Source organism: Rhinatrema bivittatum, unplaced genomic scaffold (assembly GCF_901001135.1).
Source record: "Rhinatrema bivittatum unplaced genomic scaffold, aRhiBiv1.1, whole genome shotgun sequence".
Lineage (NCBI taxonomy): Eukaryota > Metazoa > Chordata > Amphibia > Gymnophiona > Rhinatrematidae > Rhinatrema > Rhinatrema bivittatum.
Window position 1 is genome coordinate 103,980 of NW_021820824.1, and position 20,890 is coordinate 124,869.

At 40.1% G+C, this 20,890-nt stretch overlaps 1 protein-coding gene across 1 annotated transcript in view; it reads left to right on the plus strand.

The window, feature by feature from the left end:
• Positions 1–20,640, plus strand: part of LOC115082173 (contactin-associated protein-like 4) — an 84,891-nt gene extending 64,251 nt beyond the window's left edge. The window contains exons 8-10 of the mRNA XM_029586425.1: positions 15,096–15,314; positions 15,544–15,615; positions 20,307–20,640. Coding sequence (XP_029442285.1) covers positions 15,096–15,314; positions 15,544–15,615; positions 20,307–20,500 — 485 coding nt within the window. The 3' untranslated portion in view covers positions 20,501–20,640. The remainder of the gene's footprint in view (positions 1–15,095; positions 15,315–15,543; positions 15,616–20,306) is intronic.
• The last annotated feature ends 250 nt before the right edge of the window (positions 20,641–20,890 follow it).

Below are 20,890 nucleotides of genomic sequence, written 5' to 3' on the forward strand. Positions count from 1 at the left end.
TGAAGCTTCAGCTGGACCTCTGCTTCAACCCGCTCCACCTGCCGATGGTGGGGAACTGTGGAACTCCTCTCCACAGGTAACGCCAATTCCCCCTCGCCCCAAGGGTCCACCACCATAACACATTTTAACCATGTTGATAGTCATTTAGTCTTAATTCCACCTTTAAATGTGTGTAAAATTTGGTCTGAGCTTCCAAGATAGTATTTTCAAACAAGATCCATGCCTGATGTAAACTCTTAACGTTTGCAGCTGTTCCTTTCAGTTTTTTCCTAACCATTTCCCTCATTTTATCATAGTCAGCCTTTTGAAAGTTAAATGATGGAGTAGATTTCTTTAGTGTCCTACCTCTAGTTATTAAGTTGAATTTGATCATGCTATGATCACTATTGCCAAGTGGCTCCAACACTATTACCTCTCAAACCACATCTTGTGTTCCACTAAGGAGTAGATTTAAAATAGTTTCCCTGCTTATTGGCTCTTTTACCAGCTACTCCCTAAAGTAGTCATTTATTTCATCCAGTAACTTTACCTCTCTAGCATGTCCTGATATGACATTCATTCAGTCTATACTGGGGTAATTGAAATCACCCAATATTACTGTGTTGCTGATTCTGTTATCTTCCCTAATTTCTGTTAGCATTTCATTGTCTGTGTGTGCATTCTGGCCAGGTGGACGTAATGAACATAATCTAATGAAACACAATTTTTAATTTAAATTTGTGGTCACCCTGCATTCATTTTGAGGCTCTACAATTGAAACAAAATATGGTCTCATTAGTTGTATTTTACCCATTTATTTCCAATGAATGCATACCTTAATTTCTACCCATAAGGATTCCATAATATATTTTTTTTTCCTGAAGGTTTTTTTTTTAAATAATTTATTTAATTATGAAATTTTGTACCCAAGGATCCACAGAACTCTAGCAGGTAATAACTGGACAAACAAAGTGGTAGCAGTAAATTAAAGCAAACAAATAACAACAAAATATACACAACTAAAATTAGTACTTCTACACAGTACCACCCATTTGTTTTGCTGTATCATGCTATAATAACGATATAGTTTATATCCTTGTATCACAGTGCTTCATTGGTTATCCTCCTTCTACCATGTCTCTGAAATTAATATAATGTCTATATCCTCACTTTCCAAGGAGTTACCACGTGTGATAATTCTGCAAATTGCGCTAACAGCAGTTAATGTGATTGCAAATTTTGTATTCAGGGGCAGAGCAAGTGTAAAGTAGGGAGGATTTATTGTGTGCCATGAAACAGCCAATAACTACACCTCTTTCATTATGTTGTGTGCTACAGGTTTATTGTGGTTCACAATGTTTCTGGACAGGCCTGTTTCTGGTGGGGTGGGGGGGGGGGGGGAGAGAGAGAGGGAGAGGGAGAGACTTACCATGGTGCCTCCTCCCTAGACAGGTATTTGTATCCCTATGGGAGGCCCACCTAGTAACTCGAGGTGAGGGTTAAGTATTAGTGTAGGGGGTTAGGGGCCACTTTCACATTCAACATGAGATGTACGAACAGAACAGTGGTCTCTTGTGAAGATTTGCTGGCCTTCGGAGTGAGAAAACTCACTCCAAGATGAGATTTGGCCAAAATTTCTCTCCACCTAGCTTGTTTTTACCCAGGTAGAGAGTCCATCAAGCTAGGTGGAGAGAACATTGCACAAATCTCATCTTGGAGTGAGTTTCCTCACTCCGAAGGCGAGTAAATCTTCACAAGAGACCACTGTTCTGTTCGTACATCTCATGTTGAATGTGAAAGTGGCCCCTAACCCCCTACACTAATACTTAACCCTCACCTCGAGTTACTAGGTGGGCCTCCCATAGGGATACAAATACCTGTCTAGGGAGGAGGCACCATGGTAAGTCTCTCTCTCTCTCTCAGCCTGCATCATACTGAAACAGGCCTGTCTGGAAACACCATGCTATATAGCTAATAGTGCAACTTGCAATAACAGCCTTTCACAATTTGTGATACACATGCTTATTAGCATAAGGTACACCCCTTTTGGTATCCAATGCGATATTGGAAAATGAGGCCCTTAGTGCCATATATTCCTTAGTAGAATGCACCATTTTGATGTACGGCAACACAATTAGGCTGCTGTAGATCAAAGTGCACCCTCCACTGGAGAGGAAGCTCCAGAGTTAACTCCAATGCCTCCCAAGTGGACATTGTCATTTCATCAGAGAAGAAAAAAGACAGAAGACCTCCAAGGCCTGAGAACCAGGCCTGGGCCTGACCCTGGCCAAGGTCCTGGGCTCCGTACCCAGCCTCCTGGCTGAGCCCTCACCTCAGCCTGGGTCTGGGCCAAGGCCCAGGTGTCAGGTCCTGGTCTCCAGATTGGGCCGTGGGTTCAGGATTATTCCCAATGCCTAGGCCCAGGCTGAAGCTTCAGCCTCGTATAGGCTAGGCCACTGTAGGTCGCCGTAATCTTGGCCTAGTCTGTACACAATGCCTAGGTTTCAGTTTGGGCTTAGGCATTGGATCCTCCCAAAACTCAGGAAGTGTGGGTGAGGTGGATCCTAGACCGGGCATTTTCTCAAGTGGGACAGAAGGGTGGGGGGCATGGGACACCTCGAGAGACTCTGTTTCTTTTTTTTCTTCATTTTTTTAAAAATTATTTTTAACTAAATAAATGAAATAAATATTGGATAAATCAAAATTCACGGGAAACCAAATCCCCAAAACAAAGTAAAAAATGGAACAAAAATGTTTACTCTTCCCATCCCTATATCCTCCCGTACCTTGTGACAAGAATATATATAGATTTAGATACAGATATATAGATATTTTCCTGTTATTAGGTACTGATATTTAAGAATTGTACTATGTGCAAATTATTAAGAAAATGTTGACTGATTTCATATATTTCTTTTATAATATAAAAGAATAATCTTGTCACAAGGATAACTGTGTATGTCTGTGTACTTTGGCTGTGCTGAGCACACCTCATTTTTCTTTGGCACAAAGAACATTTCCTTAGTTAATTAAACATGCTGCATCTGGACTCTTGTTTGGCCACAGTAGACATTGCTCTCTAAGGAGATTCCAGGCTGCCAAATCTTATTTTGAAATATGGATGAATTTCCATCATATATTTTATTATAATTGCATTTTGACAGCTGCAGATGAGGAAGCTGATTCACGATTTCTCAGAGAAACTCAACTATTAGAGTACACCATATATGATGAGGACTAAATAAACACCCAACAAGGTAGCATGGAAGAAAGAGGAAGAATTAAACCTCACAGACCCCTCTCCTCCAAGCATGGATAAGGAGGAAGAGAGAGAAGCCTGACAAGATTTCTTGGCCCCCCTCATCTTAATATGGAAGAGAGACATGAAGGGGCCATGTATTCTTGAATCATTCTGCTGGCACATCACCAGGCAGAGAAAAAGAAGGTTTATGAGTCCCCAACCAACTTGTCTGTGTACCAGCAGCAGAAGAACCTAGGGGCTATGGCAGTGTTTCCTAAATCTTTCCTATTGACCCCAGAGCCAGTTGGGTTTTCAAGACATCTAGAATGAATATCAGTGAGATACGTTTACTTATACAGGATGTATAATTATGCAATATATCTCATGCAAGTTCATTGTGGATATCTAAAAATCTGACTGGCTAAGGAGTCAATAATACAGGTTTGGGAATCACCTATCTATGGATTCCTGATCAGTCTGGCAGTGCCGCACTGATAGGAGGTCCATGCTTGTTATGCATTCCTGATCCGCCTGTTGATACACCACCAACAAAAACAGGGATTGAATAGAGGAGGCCAAAGGTAGCTCCTGAGCCCAAACCTGCTGTCTTTCCTCACCTTCACTGTCTTTGGCCTGGATTCACATTCTATCGCAGAATGGTGAATCCAGAGAAATGGGGGCGGGCTCTGCGAAAGCTGGAAGCCTTCGCACCACCGCGGTGTTTTCGCTGCCAACTTTCTCACCCAATAGCGCCACCGTGGAAAGGTGTGTGTTATGGGCATGCTACTGATGTTCTCCCCGACTCTGCCCCAACTCCGCCCCAGCATGCTGTCGCGATAAGCCTTTGAAAATGCCCCCTTAGTCTCCCTGCATCTTGAAAATAGCCATTTGAGAAAGTAGTACAAAATATTTCAATACATTTTCTTTTTTTTTTTTTTTTTTTTAAGGTGCAAATGCATCTTTTTAGACCACTGTTTCCCAAACATGCCCTGGAGATACAGTAGCTAGTCAGGTTTTCAGCATGTTAACAATGAATAAACACTGCTATGGAAGTGGGAACATTGCAAATCACACCAAAGTAAATTAAATTAAAGGCAAGAAATGTGTTGCAAGACCATTCAGCGGTCTGATAGTTTATACAGAAAACCAATAGTTGTTTGGTAATTTTTGGTTCTGAAAAGTTTAATCAATGACAATTATTATCAGACGACTGACTGGTTGTGCAACACACTCCTTGCCTTTAATTATATTAACAATGAATATACAAGAGATAAATTTGCATACTTTGAAACTGGGAATTGAAAAGTTACCTCATGCATATTCATGTTGGATATCCTGAAACTTGGTCTGTCGAGTCTTCAGGACATGTTTTGGAAGCCCTGTTTTATGAACAATAATTTTACATGGCTAATTCTTAGGGGTAGATTTCAAAAGGCTTACGCGTGTAATTCCGAAAAACTGCCCCTGCGCGTGCCGAGCCTATTTTGCATAGGCTCAGTAGCGTGCGCAAGCCCCGGGGCACGCATATGTCTCGGGGCTTTGGAAAAGGGGTGGGAAGGGACGTGGCCAGGGCGTGGTGATGGTCTGGGGTGGTCCAGGGGCATGGCCTCGGGCAGGCGTAAATACTGCAACAAAGGTAGGGGGGGGGATTTAGATAGGGCTGGGGTGGCGGGTTAGATAGGGGAAGGGAGAGGAAGGTGGGGGGGGGTGGAAGGAAAGTTCCCTCTGAAGCCGCTCCGATTTCGGAGCGGCCTTGGAGGGAATAGGGAAAGCCATTGGGGTTCCCCTAGGGCTCGGCGCACGCAAGGGGATGCACACTTGACCCGGTATTTTATAACATGCATGCGGCTGCATGTGCATGTTATAAAATCTGGCATAGATTTGTGAGTGCCGGGTTGTGCGCGCAAATCTACGCTCATGTGCATGTTATAAAATCTGGCCCTTGGTGAATAGGGTAAAAAACACCTCCAATTTTAGCATAATGGGGTTGATAAATAATATGATAGTTGATCAAACTTATCTCCTTTAGAGCACAATTTTCAAAGCCATTTCCACAAATAATCCAGTGCTTTGTAAATGGGAGTCTTTGAAAATTGCCACCCTGTCGGGCCGATACAGTACAGTCTGCTCCGTTGGAGCGCACTGTTAGCTGGCATTTGGACGCGCGTTTTGGATGTGCTAGCTTTACCCCTTATTCAGTAAGGGGTAATAGCGCGTCCAAAATGCGCGTCCAAACCCCCGAACCTAATAGCGCCCGCAACATGCAAATGCATGTTGATGGCCCTATTAGGTAATCCCGTGCGATTCAGAAAGCAAAATGTGCAACCAAGCCACACATTTTGCTTTCAGAAATTAACGCCTACCCAAAGGTAGGTAGTAAGAAAGTTTTGTTCCCTACAGTGAGCAAAAATTGGGAAACTGAAGACCTTAATTTGTATAGGGAGCAAAGATATATCCAAGTTTGAGTCAGTGGAATTATTAATGGGCTTGTTTTAAAATTCACAGGAAAAACTGCCAAAGAAGAATGCAAAACATATCCAGGAGCAAACAGGGAAAGAGAAGCTTTTTCTAACTCAAGGGGAGTTATAAAAGGATGTCCCCAGCAGGAAATGATTGAGCTGCTGTATTCTATGGCAGCAGCTCAATCGCTGATGGCCATGGACTGGGCTCTACCAAGCCAGTCACCAACTCCCTGTTGGTGATGATCCTCCTCAGCCCCCATGGACCTTATCCCCTGCCCCTCTCTTCATCCTGCCCTTTTTCCACTGTAAATATGTTAATTATAATTTTGTAAAACAAATTATTACTTTTAATTAGATTTTTGATAGAACATGTTGGTGGTTGTCCTGTGTATAAAGCATATGAGGGAGAGGGATGCAATACTGGTTGAGGGAAGGTGATGTTACAGATGCTGGTGGTGGTGGTGGGTATTGGAGGGGAAGAGGATGATGATACCAAGGGAGAGGCATGACAATGATGGTGGAGGAAGAGGGGAATGAGACAGCAATGATGCCAGGGGGTGGGGAGGGTGAGTGAATAGAAGAAAAGAGATTGAGGATGGGGAAGTGGGGGTTGTGCATTATGCTCCAATATGTCTTATATTTGCATGGTTTAAAAATCATATTTAATGTCAGTTACTAATTTCTTAGACTAGTTTTTTTATAAAACTGAGCCCCAGATGGGTTTCCATACCCATCTCTCGTTTCCTCTGGCCTAGTGTGCAGTTCAGGGCCAGGATCCCCACCCCCACTGTGACCCAATTAACCATTACTATGGTTATGCGGATGACTTGAACTTTGTAAAAACAAAAGCCCATAAATAGGAAACATAATTCATTGCTTACATTGAACAATACTTTTTTTTGGCTAATACTCATGGGTTTTTTAGAGAACGCAAAGCACTGGCTACATCTCGGATGGCACTGATCAGATCGTTCATCAAGCTGGACTGAGAAGCCACTGCCTCTTTGAACTTGTTCATATTTCCTTGAGTTCCTTGTGTACTAACTCATTGTACCACGCCTGTCGTGAAAGCATTTCAGACGTAAAGTGTTCACTCAGCCCATCAATGCCGAACAAAACTTCTTCAAGGTCAAATGTCGCTGTTGTTTCGTCCAGGGCTGGTACTGCTGATGCTTCATCCAGGGATGGTGCCACAGATATCTCAGATACCTAAGTTTCAGATATAACCTCCATCAGGTTGAGTGTGATAGGGGCCTGGGTATCATTATTCTGGACTTTTTAGCTGGGGGACTCCTCAATTGACAAAGGAAAAACAAATTCCAGTGTGAGAAGAGATTGTATCTCTTCCTCCACAACATCTGCCACATTATCATCAGCTGCTTCTGTGGAGAAAGATGGAGAAAGACAAGTTGAAGTTTTTTATATAGTTCTCAACTGTTGCCCACACAAGAGCCCTAAAGAAAAACATGCAATGCAAACAAGGTGGCACTTTCAAAATTCATGCCTTCACTTGCTTCTGTGTACAGTGTGGCCACACCAGCCATGATATCTGGGCGCACAGTACTTAGGACTAGCTCTGTGAGGGGAGTCAAAACAATATCAAATGGTGGCCCCCCACCAGTCCTGCATGTTGACGCCTCAATTTTGGCGACCTTTTCTTTATCTCCCTTCTAATGTCGTGTCACTGGTGCTGGATTTGTTTGACCTTCCTGTGCATTACCAACAGGGAGCTGACATCCAGCGCGATCTTCTCCCAAATCCATTTCTTCATAGAAGCAGAAGCCTTTGATCTGAGGAGAACTTTGCAGTTCTCACAGATGGTGTGGCACAGTAGGTCCTTCTTGCCATCCGCAAAGCAAGCATCATGTGTTCCCTTTTTGGATGCTTGGCTACTGCTAGTGCCTGCCTGCTCTTCCAGATCTCCTGCCTCTCTCACCACCTGGGACTGTGAATGAAAATAAAAACAGCACATATGTCAGTTATTAGTAAACAATAAATTTCAATTCAAGATAACGTGTCGGAATATCAACTGTCCACTGAGTGATGTCAATATAACTTTCCACTAATAAGTAATAGAAGAAGAGAGAAGCTGGCCACATGGTTAGTATTAACAGATACCAATACATAATTTTAATGGTAAGATTAAAGAAGCAGGGCACATGGACAGCATGAACAGATGCCAAAAAATGCAATTAATGAAAGAAGCAGGACTTGGGCAACCAACCTCAGGTTTCTTTCTTGGATGCCCATGATTCTGATAGTCCATTACAGGCCTATACTTGGCTGCCCTATTCATGAGCATCTAGGAAATGAGTAGGGTGACCTAGTAGAAATCATGGATGTCCTGCTTCTTTCTTGGACATTCATGATTATGACCATCTCTTACCTGTTCAAAATGAAGCAATGCTGATATTGATCTCAATCTTGATATTCCTGCAATATTCCAGGCACCAGTTCACACCAGTCTGTATATAATTCAGATGCAATTTGAACTGAATACAAAAGGACAGTCGTTCTTCCAGTAGCAATTTATATACCTTCCAGGCAGGATTATGACGCACAGCATGACATCACATGGGGGAGCTATGATAGATCTGACAATGAATATTTATTTTATTTATTTATATATTTATAGACTTTTCTATACTGGTGTTTGGAACCAGGACCTTCACATAGGTTTAAAATCTCTATAGCATTCATACATAAAATACATTAAGGCAATCCTTACAATACAAATAGTTATTATAAATCATCAAAGATGCAGGTACATTACAATTATCTAAAAACTAGCAAAATATATTAAAAATCAGTAAAATACCAGTACAATAATAAAATATCAGTACAATAATCGCAAGTCGCAATCACACTTATAAATGTGAATAGGTATCTTTCACATTCACTGCTCCACACCCCTCTTTAAAAGCTTGATTAAAAAGCACGTTTTTCAATGATTCTTATTCTGTCTGACAGATGTATGCCCTTTTGACGGAAGTTCACTGCATCCACAAGTCACACATGCGATACTGTATGGATGTCTGATACAATAAAATGAGTAGCTATATTGATGCTCTTTTTTTACCTTCATGCGCTTTTTTGGCACCATTGTGATTTGTGTCTCATTTGAATACTCTATTGCACGGCCACGTCCATATTGTCAATGTGCTAGATGCTGTGTTGTCTGAGAGGTCAAGGGCTTTCAGCAGGCAGGACTCCATCCTCACCAGCTTTTCCCACTCATTGATTTCAGGTAAACCAATGAACCAGAGATTTCTCTTCAATGTTTAGTTTTGGTTTTTTTTTGCCGCTGCCAAATTTATGCCACTATCTCGCATTCTAGGGTCTTCACCCATTCATCAACTCCCATTAGCTGAGCTTCCACTTCAAAAAGGCGATGTATTATCTGCTTAGCATTGACCTCAAACCATCAAAACCACCGAGTGATTTTTTACTAATTTTATCGGCCAATCACAGCTATTTATAGTGCAGCTTACATAACACAACTCGCCATTTCCCGACCCGCTGAAGGAGGAATTACTGCGAAACCATTAGCCATATTATCCACCAACTTTCACATCTGATTTTTTAGATATCTGATTTTAAATCTTTTCGTTCACCAGTTTTCAAACACAAGTTTCATCTCTACAGTTGGCCCCAGGAGGTCACCGAGGGCAGTAAGACGCAATGATATTAGATGATTGAGGGAGGTGAGGGTCCTGGAAAAGATAAGGAATGTTCCTTACCCTCTCAGGACATCCACGTTACTCCTTCAATTCCATATTTTATTTTAAAAGAAAAACATATGCGTGTATGTTCACTGTCAGGCTCACATATATACATGTAAAAAAGGGGCATTCTGGGGTGGGACTAACAGTTACACAGGTACGGAGCAATTTAAAAAAGGCACACGTACATTAGACATTAAATATCTCTTACTGTACATCTGTTAATTATCTAGTGTAAGTGATATTAAATGGGTTTATTGTGTAGTACTGGCAGGATGGGAGGGCTGGGTGGACTGGAGGGAGTTCAGGCTGAAGAATCAGCAGGGTCTGGATGACCCGGAGAAGGACTGGGCAAATGGTGGATTCATTGGTAAATATTAATTTTTTCAGTATATGCATGTTTTAAATTGAATGATTTATGTGTGTAAATTGGTACTTAGACAGGTATATCCTAGATTCTTTTCATGCATAAAATATGTGCATGTATAATTTAAAATGGGTAGGTAAAGTACATATGTTTAACACATTGATATATGTGGTTTCATTGATTTACATATATTAGCGCATAAGCTTATATACGCACATATGTTGCACTGTTAGAATTATGCATATTTTCATAAATCATGCACATATCCAAATGTGCATATTATTATATACTATAACAACTATATGTGCGGCCACTCACAACATGTATATGCTGCCATGCCACACTTGTTTGGAAAGTTATCCTCTCTCTGTTTTTGATTCCACGACATTTTATGGGTACAGATTCCTCTAGGACTGAACCCCAAAACTATACATACAGAATAGCAGGTATGACACTAACCAACTTAGACTCCTCCCTCCTTTCATCGTCCTGTGAAACTTTTCTTAACTCACTCCATGCCATGGCTTTTTTAAACAAATCATCTCTTCACCCACCCATAAAGCCGGGCACACCCTAGATCTATTTTTATTAATTCCCGTATCCACTCTACCAACATACCCTCATGCACCCCTGTTCCATGGTCGGACCATTCCCCTCATCAAAACCCTACTTCCATAAATGCGCCGACCATCTGCAACCCTGCTCCAAGTACCACCATGTCTTCAAAAAATCCTGCTCCAGTGAGGACCTTATCTCAACTTTTTCCAGTTCTCTGTCCAAACTTGACTGCACCAATCCTGAAGCTGCACTTACCTCTTGGAGCAACCTCACTCACGACATTGCAAATAATTTATGTCCGATCACCAGACGTGACCTCAACCCATCTTCAAAAAATCTAAAACCATGGTATACTGCTGAGTTAAAAAAAATGAAAAATAAACTCAGACAGAGAGAGAGAATCTGGCGTAAAGACCCCTCTCCTCAACAAGCCTCCATCTACAAATCTGCCCTTCACTGCTACAGACCCTCCACACTTAATGCCAAACGCGACTTTTACGCCTCTAAAATACTGAATACATGTACAACCCCAAAGCCCTTTTGTCCTACATTGCGGAATCTCACCAAGTCTGCCCTTCCCCCCATCCCTGACAATGAAGCCAGTAGCAAAGGTGAAGAACTAGCACTCTACTTCCACAACAAAATAGCAAACATCCTCCTCAGATTCCCTCTCACCACTCATCCTATCCCCACGGGCCCATGCCTAACTTCTGCCATCCTTGACTCTCTCGACCTCACCTCCTCCAAGGAAATTGAATCAATTCTCAGATTAAACCTGCATCCCACCCTATATTTATTTATTTATTTTATTTATTTATTTAACATTTTTTTTCTATACCGACCTTCATGGTTAAATACCATATCAGGTTGGTTTACATCGAACAGGGGTAAATAAACTAAGGTAAGGAAAACAAAGTTACATTAAACGAGGACCGTGAACTTGGAAGCTTAGGTAGCTGGAAGAAAAAAGATTAAGTTAAGTTAAAGGGAAGACATAACAAATTCCAGAAGAATTCCAGAGAAGGTTCCATTGTTCGTGAGTAAATAACGCCTAATGTGTATCCCATGGTTCTGGGAAGGCTTAGCGGAACAGCCACGTTTTGAGTTTTTTCTTAAAAGTTAGCAGGCAAGGTTCCAGCCTGAGTTCTGCAGGGAGGTTGTTCCAGATGGCTGGGCCTGCTGTCGAAAATGCTCGGTCTCTGGATGCGATGAGTCGCGTGGCTTTGGTTGGAGGGCTTGTAGCGTTCCTTGGATATTTCTCTCATTGGTCTGTTAGGTGTATGGTGTTTTAATTGGATTTCAAGGTCGAGATAAAGGAGATTGTGGATGGATTTGTGTATTAATGTTAAAGATTTGTGTAGGACTCTGTGGTTGACTGGTAACCAGTGTAGGTTTCGGAGGATGGGTGTAATATGATCTCTCCGGTTGGTACTGGTCAGGATTCTGGCCGCAGCATTTTGTATCATCTGTAGTGGCTTGGTGGTTGAGCTGGGTAGTCCTGTGAGGAGCGCGCTGCAGTAGTCTATTTTGGCAAATATCAAGGATTGAAGGACTGTCCTAAAGTCGTGGAAATATAAGAGAGGTTTGAGTCTTTTTAATACCTGTAGTCTGAAGAAGCAGTCTTTGGTTATGGTGTTAATCATACTCTTTAGATTAAGACGGTTATCAAGTATTACCCCAAGGTCTCTAACCTGAGTATGATTGAGGGCGTGGTTATGGTGAGTCTGTGACTGGTAGTTGTCTTGGTTGGCAGAAATGTGGAGGAGTTCAGTCTTATTAGCATTGAGGACCAAATTTAAACTGTTGAGGAGACTAGTGATAGATTGTAGGCAGTTGTTCCAGATCGAGAGTGATTTGGTAATGGATTCCGTTATGGGGATCAGGATCTGCACATCATCTGCGTAAATGTAGTGAATAAGGTTGAGACTTGTTAACAGTTGGCACAGGGGGAGGAGGTAGATATTGAAAAGGGTGGGGGACAGGGAGGATCCTTGAGGTACGCCCAGAGATGAATTTGTCGGTGGTGATTCTTTATTATTTATTCTGACCTTGAAGCTTCTATCACTAAGGAAAGACTTGAACCAGTTGTAGACTGGTCCTGAAATGCCTATGTCTGATAGACGATTCAGGAGGATGGCTGGTTGACGGTATCGAACGCCGCTGATATGTCTAAGAGGATTAGAAGAAAAGAGTGTCCTTTGTCTAGTCCCATAATAATATGGTCAGTTAGGGAGATGAGCAGGGTTTCTGTGTTGCGTGATTTGCGGAAACCATACTGTGAAGGATAGAGTATATTGTGATCTTCTAAATATTCTGAGAGCTGGGTGTTAACCACTTTTTCTGTAAGTTTGGCTAAGAAAAAGGGCTATAGACACCATCTCCACCAAAGCTCTCCTAACGATTCCTAACACCATCGCCAAACCATTAGCTGACATTGTCAACTGCTCCCTCTCCTCTGGCATAGTCCCAGACACACTCAAGCATGCAGTGGTCAAACCCTTGCTCAAAAAACCATTGTTAGATCCTAATGACCCAGCCAATTTCCATCCCATCTCAAACCTCCCATTTATCTCTAAAATCATGGAAAAGGTAGTCAACTCCCAAGTAATGGACTACCCTCGAAAATAACAATATCCTTCACCCCTCGCAATTCGGCTTTCGCAAGCATTTCAATACTGAAACCCTCCTACTCACTTTCTCTGACCACCTTATTAGAGACATGGACCAAGGTCACTGCTACATCCTTGCCCTCCTTGACATTTCCTCTGCATTTGATACAATAAGCCTCAATCACCTCCTCTCCCACCTATCTGACATAGGCCTCTCAGGTTCAGCTCTCCAGTGGTTTAAATCCTACCTATCTAATAGACAATTCTCAGTTAAAATAGGAAATGCTGAATCCACCCATTACGCCCTCACCCAAGGAGTTCTTCCCTCTCATCCACCCTAGTCAATATTTACCTTACACCCCTCTGCCAGCTCCTATCTGACCTTGGCCTCAAATTCTACCTATATGCCGATGACGTCCAAATCATCATACCTATTCATGACTCTATATCCGATTCCCTAAAACTCTGGGGGAAATGTCTTGCTGCCATTAACACCCTACTCACAAATCTCCATCTTGCCTTAAACACCTCCAAAACTGAACTGTTCTTCATATCCCAACACCAATCCCCTAAACCCTCCCTTGCAAACGACCCAGCATATAGTTCCATCTCCGCTCAGCTTTTTGTATGAGACCTCGGTGTTCTGATTGATCAGCAATTGAACCTAAAAAAATGCATCAATACAATCCTCAAGGAAGGTTTCTTCAAGCTCAATGATATGAAAAAACTAAAACCCTTACTCCATACTAATGATTTCTGTACCATCATCCAGGTCACCCTCTCAGCTAAAATGGACTACTGCAACTTCCTTCTCCTAGGTTTCCCCTACTCCACCATAAAACTGCTTCAAATGCTACAGAATGCAGTAGTGAGGACCATCTCAAATGCCCGAAAATCAGACCATATTACTCCCATCCTTAAAGACTTTCACTGGCTCCCGATCCCCTCAAGTATCCTCTATAAAACCCTTACTATCATTCACAAATCCATCTACACACACAATTCCAACTGGCTTGATGAGCCATTCCGCCCCTCACTCTCTCACCACCCTAACAGAGCAACCAATAAAGGAACCCTCCACGTGCCATCCCTCAAGAAGGCACACCTTACCTCCACAAAGGATCGAGCCCTCTCCATTGCTGGGCCTACCCGCTGGAAATCACTACCCACTAACCTCCGGCTTGAGCCTTGTACCATCAAATTTAGAACTAAATTAAAGACCTGGCTCTTCAAACAGGCTTACCCCGAGTAGATCCCCTGCACTCTTAACCCTTGCTGTATCAGCACTTAACCTGAACCCATGTATAAAGTTATGTTACATTGTTGACTTGTTAGTTTTACACATTCCATTGCTCTTCTTTACCAGTTCCTTGCTATTTCTCTCTGTTCCTATATAATCCCATCCCCAGTTCCCGTTTTAATATAATTTCCAACTTCAGTTCTGATGTAAACCGATATGATGTATCTACTAATACCGGTATAAAAAAAGCTTCAAATAAATAAATAAATAAATAACATAATCTGATTTAAAGCACATCCTATGCAGTGTATCTCATGACTATTTTTCAGTTTCAGTTTCTCAACTGTAACACTTGTAAACTATCCTTCATCTTCCTAAACCACCTTCAGAAAAAAAAATTACCATTCTGCCATCCCCTGAATATCACAATGTACATCAGAGAAAAGAAAACATTTTCTATTCTTTACCTGTTAAATGTGCCTTGTGCCTGGCTTTGAGAAAGGTTTGCTAGAAAAATACAATCTGATATATTTTTTTTAAATGGCAACAGCCCTACTAATTGACCTATAATCCCACTGGATTTATTTTAATCACTATCTCTTTGCAACATGCAAAGGAGAATAAATGATTTTTACGAGACTCTTTAAAAAAATTAATTTGTTTCTCTTTCCTTTATTATACACTTTGGATAACAGGTTAGAAACCTTTCCCTCAGAAGTTTTGCCATTGTTATGCATAGAAAGTCTGATAAAACTGAGCATCTTTTCATTAACGATGGGGTGGGATCAAATTCAGTGTACAAGGTATGCTGCTGAAGCACTCTGAGGAATGCAGGTTAATTATGCAATTATTCTTCTGTCACTTTATTTGTACATTTGCACTATGATTAATTGTGTTCTATTTCTTCTGATTAGTAGGAAATGCCGATACAGACCAAGAGACTATAAAGGCAAATTCTCAGGGGTTTATTGGATGTCTCTCTTCAGTGCAGTTCAACCATATTGCTCCCTTGAAAGCTGCATTGCACCATGAAAACCTAGCCTCAGTCATTGTAAAAGGACAACTCATTGAATCCAATTGCGGCGTGGTAACCAGAGCCGACTCCGCATCAAGTGAAACCACCCATTCATTTGCAGGTAATATATATATGTATATACATATAATTTCTGCCTCCCTTGACTTTCTGTTTCATGCTTCCATTTTCTTGTTCCTTTGCGTAATTTAAAATGCAGGCCTTTTGGACTCAAGATCCACATTTAATCACATTCAATAAATGTATCATTCCACTATAGCCTCGGTGTATTTAAATTTCTGAAGAGCCCTCCGTTCCGGTTTCTGTCATTTTTCCTTTCTTTTCTGCTGCAGATCATTCTGGACCAATAGATGAGGGAGAGCCCTTGGCTACTGTCCTCAGGAGTGACTCTGCACTTATTGGAGGTAATAGGGACTATGATAGCATCAATAAAAGCATTTTATTGCTCAAATTCCAATCTTTCAGTATAATATAAGAAAATGCATTAACACAGTTCCTTCTTACTACAGGCATAGGCTCTGATGAGAGAAATAAATGTGGCATATAAATGGCTGTAGTGCTCGTGTCTGTAATGCATTGTCTTAGCCAAACGTATTTTCCTATTTGTTGGAAACTGATGAAAAACAATGTTTCAGTGAAATGTGCTCTCTGCTTTCAAATGGAAATGCTTAGTTATTAAAATTGATCCCATGAATACATACTGCACACATTTCTAGCTGGCTATTCTAATGGTATATTAGTAACAAGGGAACATTTTTATAAAAATTAAGCTTCCTCTGAGACAAGGTATTAATGAATTAAACAAACCTAGGAAACAAACTTTTGATACGTTGTACACCTTATGCTTGTAAGAATAAGGAATTTGAATATCTTGGCAGCATATTCAAGGTGAGGAAATTTATTTTATGTTCTAATTGGGTTTCTTTTTAGTATCCAGAAACATGTTTACTCTAGCTCTTTGATGTTTATGGTTTTCCTAACTCAGCAGTAAACATGACAATGGAAAGTGTCACCCTAGATCTATAGATTCAAAGCAGGAGAAAAATGATTTGCAAAGAATTCATAAACAGCTTTTCTTTAGGGAGGGACTGACTCCTGCAATACTAGCTCATCCAGACCTAAACATGTGTTTAAAAAGTCCAAAATTAAATACCATGAGATGCTGGATTTCCATTTTCTTAAGTGAACAATGACCTATAGAAGCATCAGAACTTGCTGAGTCAGTTTTCCACTGACTGATTTCTTATAACAATAATTGAGTCTGCACTTCCTTTCACTATTGTAGTGTTTTGTGCACATTCCTTGTCATTTTTAAGGGATTAATCTGTCAATCAACTTGATCAAGGGACTTAGGGATATGCAATTATTGGAATGAAATGGGAAATTTTAACTATATTTCCCATTTCATTTCATTTTTAAATTAAAAAACTCATAAGCAAACAATTTTTGGGTGTGTTTTTGGTAATTTCATTAAAAAAAAAGACTGTCACAGTGATGCAAACCCCCCCCCCCTCCCCATTCCTATGCTTTCCCCTTCCTCTCTTCTCCTCCTTCACCATCTTGCTCTCTTGATGAAATGTCTTTCATGTGGCAGGGGGTGACCTGCTGCTGTTGCTACAGAAAATGGCATTAGCAGAACAAAGCTAGCATTGTGACATTTGCCTTAAAAAATGACAAAATGGCAATGGGCTTGAATTGCCCAAGCCATTTGCAATAGCTTCAGGGCAGGAGATCATTCCTTCCTCATGAAAACATTTCAACAAGAGGGTGGGGAGAGTCTAGGAATGGGGCTGAGGAGGATGCCGGTGGTGCTGGGCATGGAAACGATGTTTGCTGATGACCCATGTTTTATTGTGTTTGTTTTTAATTTAGGTTTATTTTTGTTTCATTTTAAATAAATAAAAATAAAACAAAACAAACAAATAATGTTTTTTATTATTGGCTTGTAGAGATTAGACTTTGATACCTTTGTGGATGTTGTAGGTGGTAATAGCAAGCAATTACTGGACAGGAATAGCAGCTGAGAATCAATAGGATACAGGAGCTTCAATAAATACTGACCAGTTCTCCTTTTGAACATTGCCAAGATAAATATGATAGCCTGTATTTAACAAAAATGCAAAACATTTCCTGAAAGTTTGTACTAATTTATTTATCAGAATACATTTTTCTTATATGGGAGCTAAAGGATGAATCTCCAAACATATCCACTTGATATAATTTTAACAGTGAAAAAGGATTGGTTAAGATGTTCTTTAGTTTCACCATAACACCATGCCATTTACAGCAAGTTTTGCTTTAGATGCTGCAGTGGTGATCAGTTGTTTCGCACTTCAAAACTAGATTTTTTTAAACTGAAAAAATTAATGTCATGCTACATTTAATATGAAGTTGGTAGTACAGACAGGAATAAAATTATTCTTAATCCTTTCAGCCCTCTGCACATATGAAAATCCCATGCAGTTCCTTGAAATTTAGTGACAGATAAATCTGTTGTTCCGGTACCCAAAGAATTTAAAGCACAGCAAAACATATCCATGAAACATAGATCCAAATTTTTTCTACCAGAATTTGTGCTGTTTCATTAGATACTTATTATTCTTGTGCATTTGTCAGTAGATACCTTCCCAAAACTTCCATATGCAACGTCTATGTACAATTTTTTTATTATCAGAACACTCTTTCCCCGTACTTATATGTGAATATACATGTATGTATATTGTGCATGTACATAAATGTGTATACATTATGAATAATTCAGTATAGTCCTAAAAACTCTCTGGAATGCTGCTCACCTCATAGGAGAAAAGGGCCTGAATCAGGTGTGAAAAACATCTTCTGGCAAAGAAGTAAAAAAAAAAATAGCAAAAGTATATTTTACTTCATGAGGTTGATGACTTCATGAGGCGGCATCTTCTTGGTTAAAAGTTGAACATGATGAATCCACTATTAACACTACTAAATGAGCCCTAGCTACACTTGGGAATATTTAGCAATAATTTTACATGCTGCATAGTAAAATGAGTTGCTACAAACAGATAATTAGGTTTCATAAGCATGTGTTTAAATTAAAATAAACCTGCCTAAGCTAATAATGATTTCATGCATGGAACCAGTAATACAATAATAAATAAAATTTAAATGAATGCTACTTTTAATTAAATAAAATTTGAAACAAAATACAATGTGTAAAGCAGTGTATGCAGTCAGCACTAAGATTAACTTCAGTGAGCAAACATTATTCAAAAAGTCTTCTGCTAAACAAAAGGACTCATTTTATTAAAACTTGGCCTTAGTTTTGATCTGGTGATAGTCGCACATCCAGATGCAACGCTGCCGGAACAGAGTTCAAGAGACTGGGCTTGCAAGTAAAACCACTAACTTCCCAGTACCCCACAGAAAGTAATGCATGACATTTTTGGAGATGTTCCAGTGCAGTAAAATTGAGACAGCTACTCAGTTTGAAAACTGACTATCAACGTCCCTGGGCGCGGGCCAACGCTTGTGCGCACCTGTGCCTGTGCGCAGTTTGAAAGTTTTCTGTCATTGTTTCAACAAGTGTCTGGCAATATTTATTTATTTATTTATTTTTAATTCTTATATACCGACATCCTGTAAAAATATACAGATCATACCGGTTTACAGTAAAACAGAACTGTCGCGGGAGGGCGTTACATTAAACATTAAACATTGAACATTAGAGCATGAAAAACATTCAAAACGATTGGAGGAACGTTTTGAAGAAACATAAATATAGAGCATTAAAACATAAATATGAAGCATTAGAGCAAAAGATCATCAAAACGTTTTGGGGAAACAAAGGAACATTTATAAACCAATATAAGCTTAATGCGGAACACTATATGACTGTAAGACTACCAAAACCGAGTAATGGTATCTAAAACCTTAGCCCTGAAGCTTCACGGGAGTAAAAGGGAGAATATGGGGAATGAGGAGGGGGCAAAGGGTTAAGGGGGCAGGAGAAAAGGGAAGGAGAGTGCGGTCGGAAGTAACTGAAGAAGTGGAACACCTCGATGAGGCCTGGAAGTGCGGCGTGCTCAATTTATCCTTGAGCCTAAGTTCATATCCTTCGAACAGTGGGTTTCCGGGAAAGTTTTGACTGAAAAGCCACGTTTTTAGATATTTCTTAAAGGTTTGATGGCAAGGTTCTTGACGTAGATTCCGGTGGCAGGGTGTTCCATAGAGTAGGCCCTGCTGTAGATAATGCTCGCTTCTTAGAGTGGATTTGGTTGGTGGGGCATACAAGGAGCCTTTGTACGCTCTTCTGACTGGTCTGTCTGTTGTGTGTGGACGGAATTGACTACTAAGTTTGCGAGGGGCGATGTTATGTATGTCCTTGTGTATCATCATGAGAACTTTAAAAGAGATCCTAAAGTTGATAGGTAGCCAGTGAGGAGACAGAAGGATGGGGGGGTGATATGGTCTCTTTGAGTTGGTGAGTATCCTAGCTGCGGCATTCTGGACCATCTGCAAGGGTTTGATGGTTATTGCAGGGAGACCTAGCAGGGAGGGAGTTGCAGTAGTCTAATTTAGAGAGGATAATAGATTGAAGCACCAAACGGAAGTCTCGAAAATGCAGGAGAGTTTTCAGTTTTTTAAGAACTTGTAATTTAAAGAAGCATTCTTTAGTGGTATTTAGGACAAATGATTTTAAATTGAATTGGTTGTCCAGCCAATTTATTGATGAAAGCAATAATACAATTATTTAAAAAAGTGAACTGCTATCTAACTTACTGTTTTAATATAAAGTACAGTAATATATATACTGAATCTATTTGTAATAAAACTGTTCATGCTTGTGTTTATTAGTTTGCCTTGATCATGAAATTATTGAGCATGTATATTAATTACTGTAATAGCTTCAACACAAATTACATCACATCAACTGATGGCACAGTGTAATTGAAGATATTTGGCATTAAAATAAGTCTTTGTATCTGATAACATAAAGGTATTCACATTTTTAGTCTTAAGCGATTAATTTGTAATATAGACTGCGTTAATCATGTTTGCTGCTTTAACAACTCTTTCTTTATCCTTCATTGTTCTTACTTTCTTTTTCTTCCTCCTGCAGGTGTGATAGCAGTCATAGTATTCATTCTGCTTTGTGTCACTGCCATAACAGTGAGAGTATATCAACACAAGGGCACGTATCAAACAAGCGAGGCAAAGATATCGGAAAATGAGGATAATGCAGGGGTGGTACTGAAAAGTGAACTCAACATACAAAACGCAATCCATGAAAACCAAAAGGAATATTTCTTCTGATGAGTGCTTATTGGTTCCTTTAACAAAATGACTTTCTTGCAAAGAAGTCAGGGGCTCTTGATGAACAGAAAAGCTCTTGCAGTTAAATTTCATACAATAAATCTGAGACTTATTATACCACATATATTCAGTCTCAGTGATTGCTGTAGGAGGCCTTTATAAATTATGTGCATTTCTTAGCATTCATAAATGCATTTTTATTGTAACAGTGCATTAGATATTGTAAACAATTTATTGTTGGTCGACTTGTTTCTGACTGTTCTTATGTTACCCTTCTACAGCTGAAGTTTAACATTCATTCTTAATACAGTTTAAAATGGTAGAATTGTTATGAAGTAGCTGCCTTGTTTCTCTTTAACACCATGCATTCTTCTTTATAAATAATGGTGT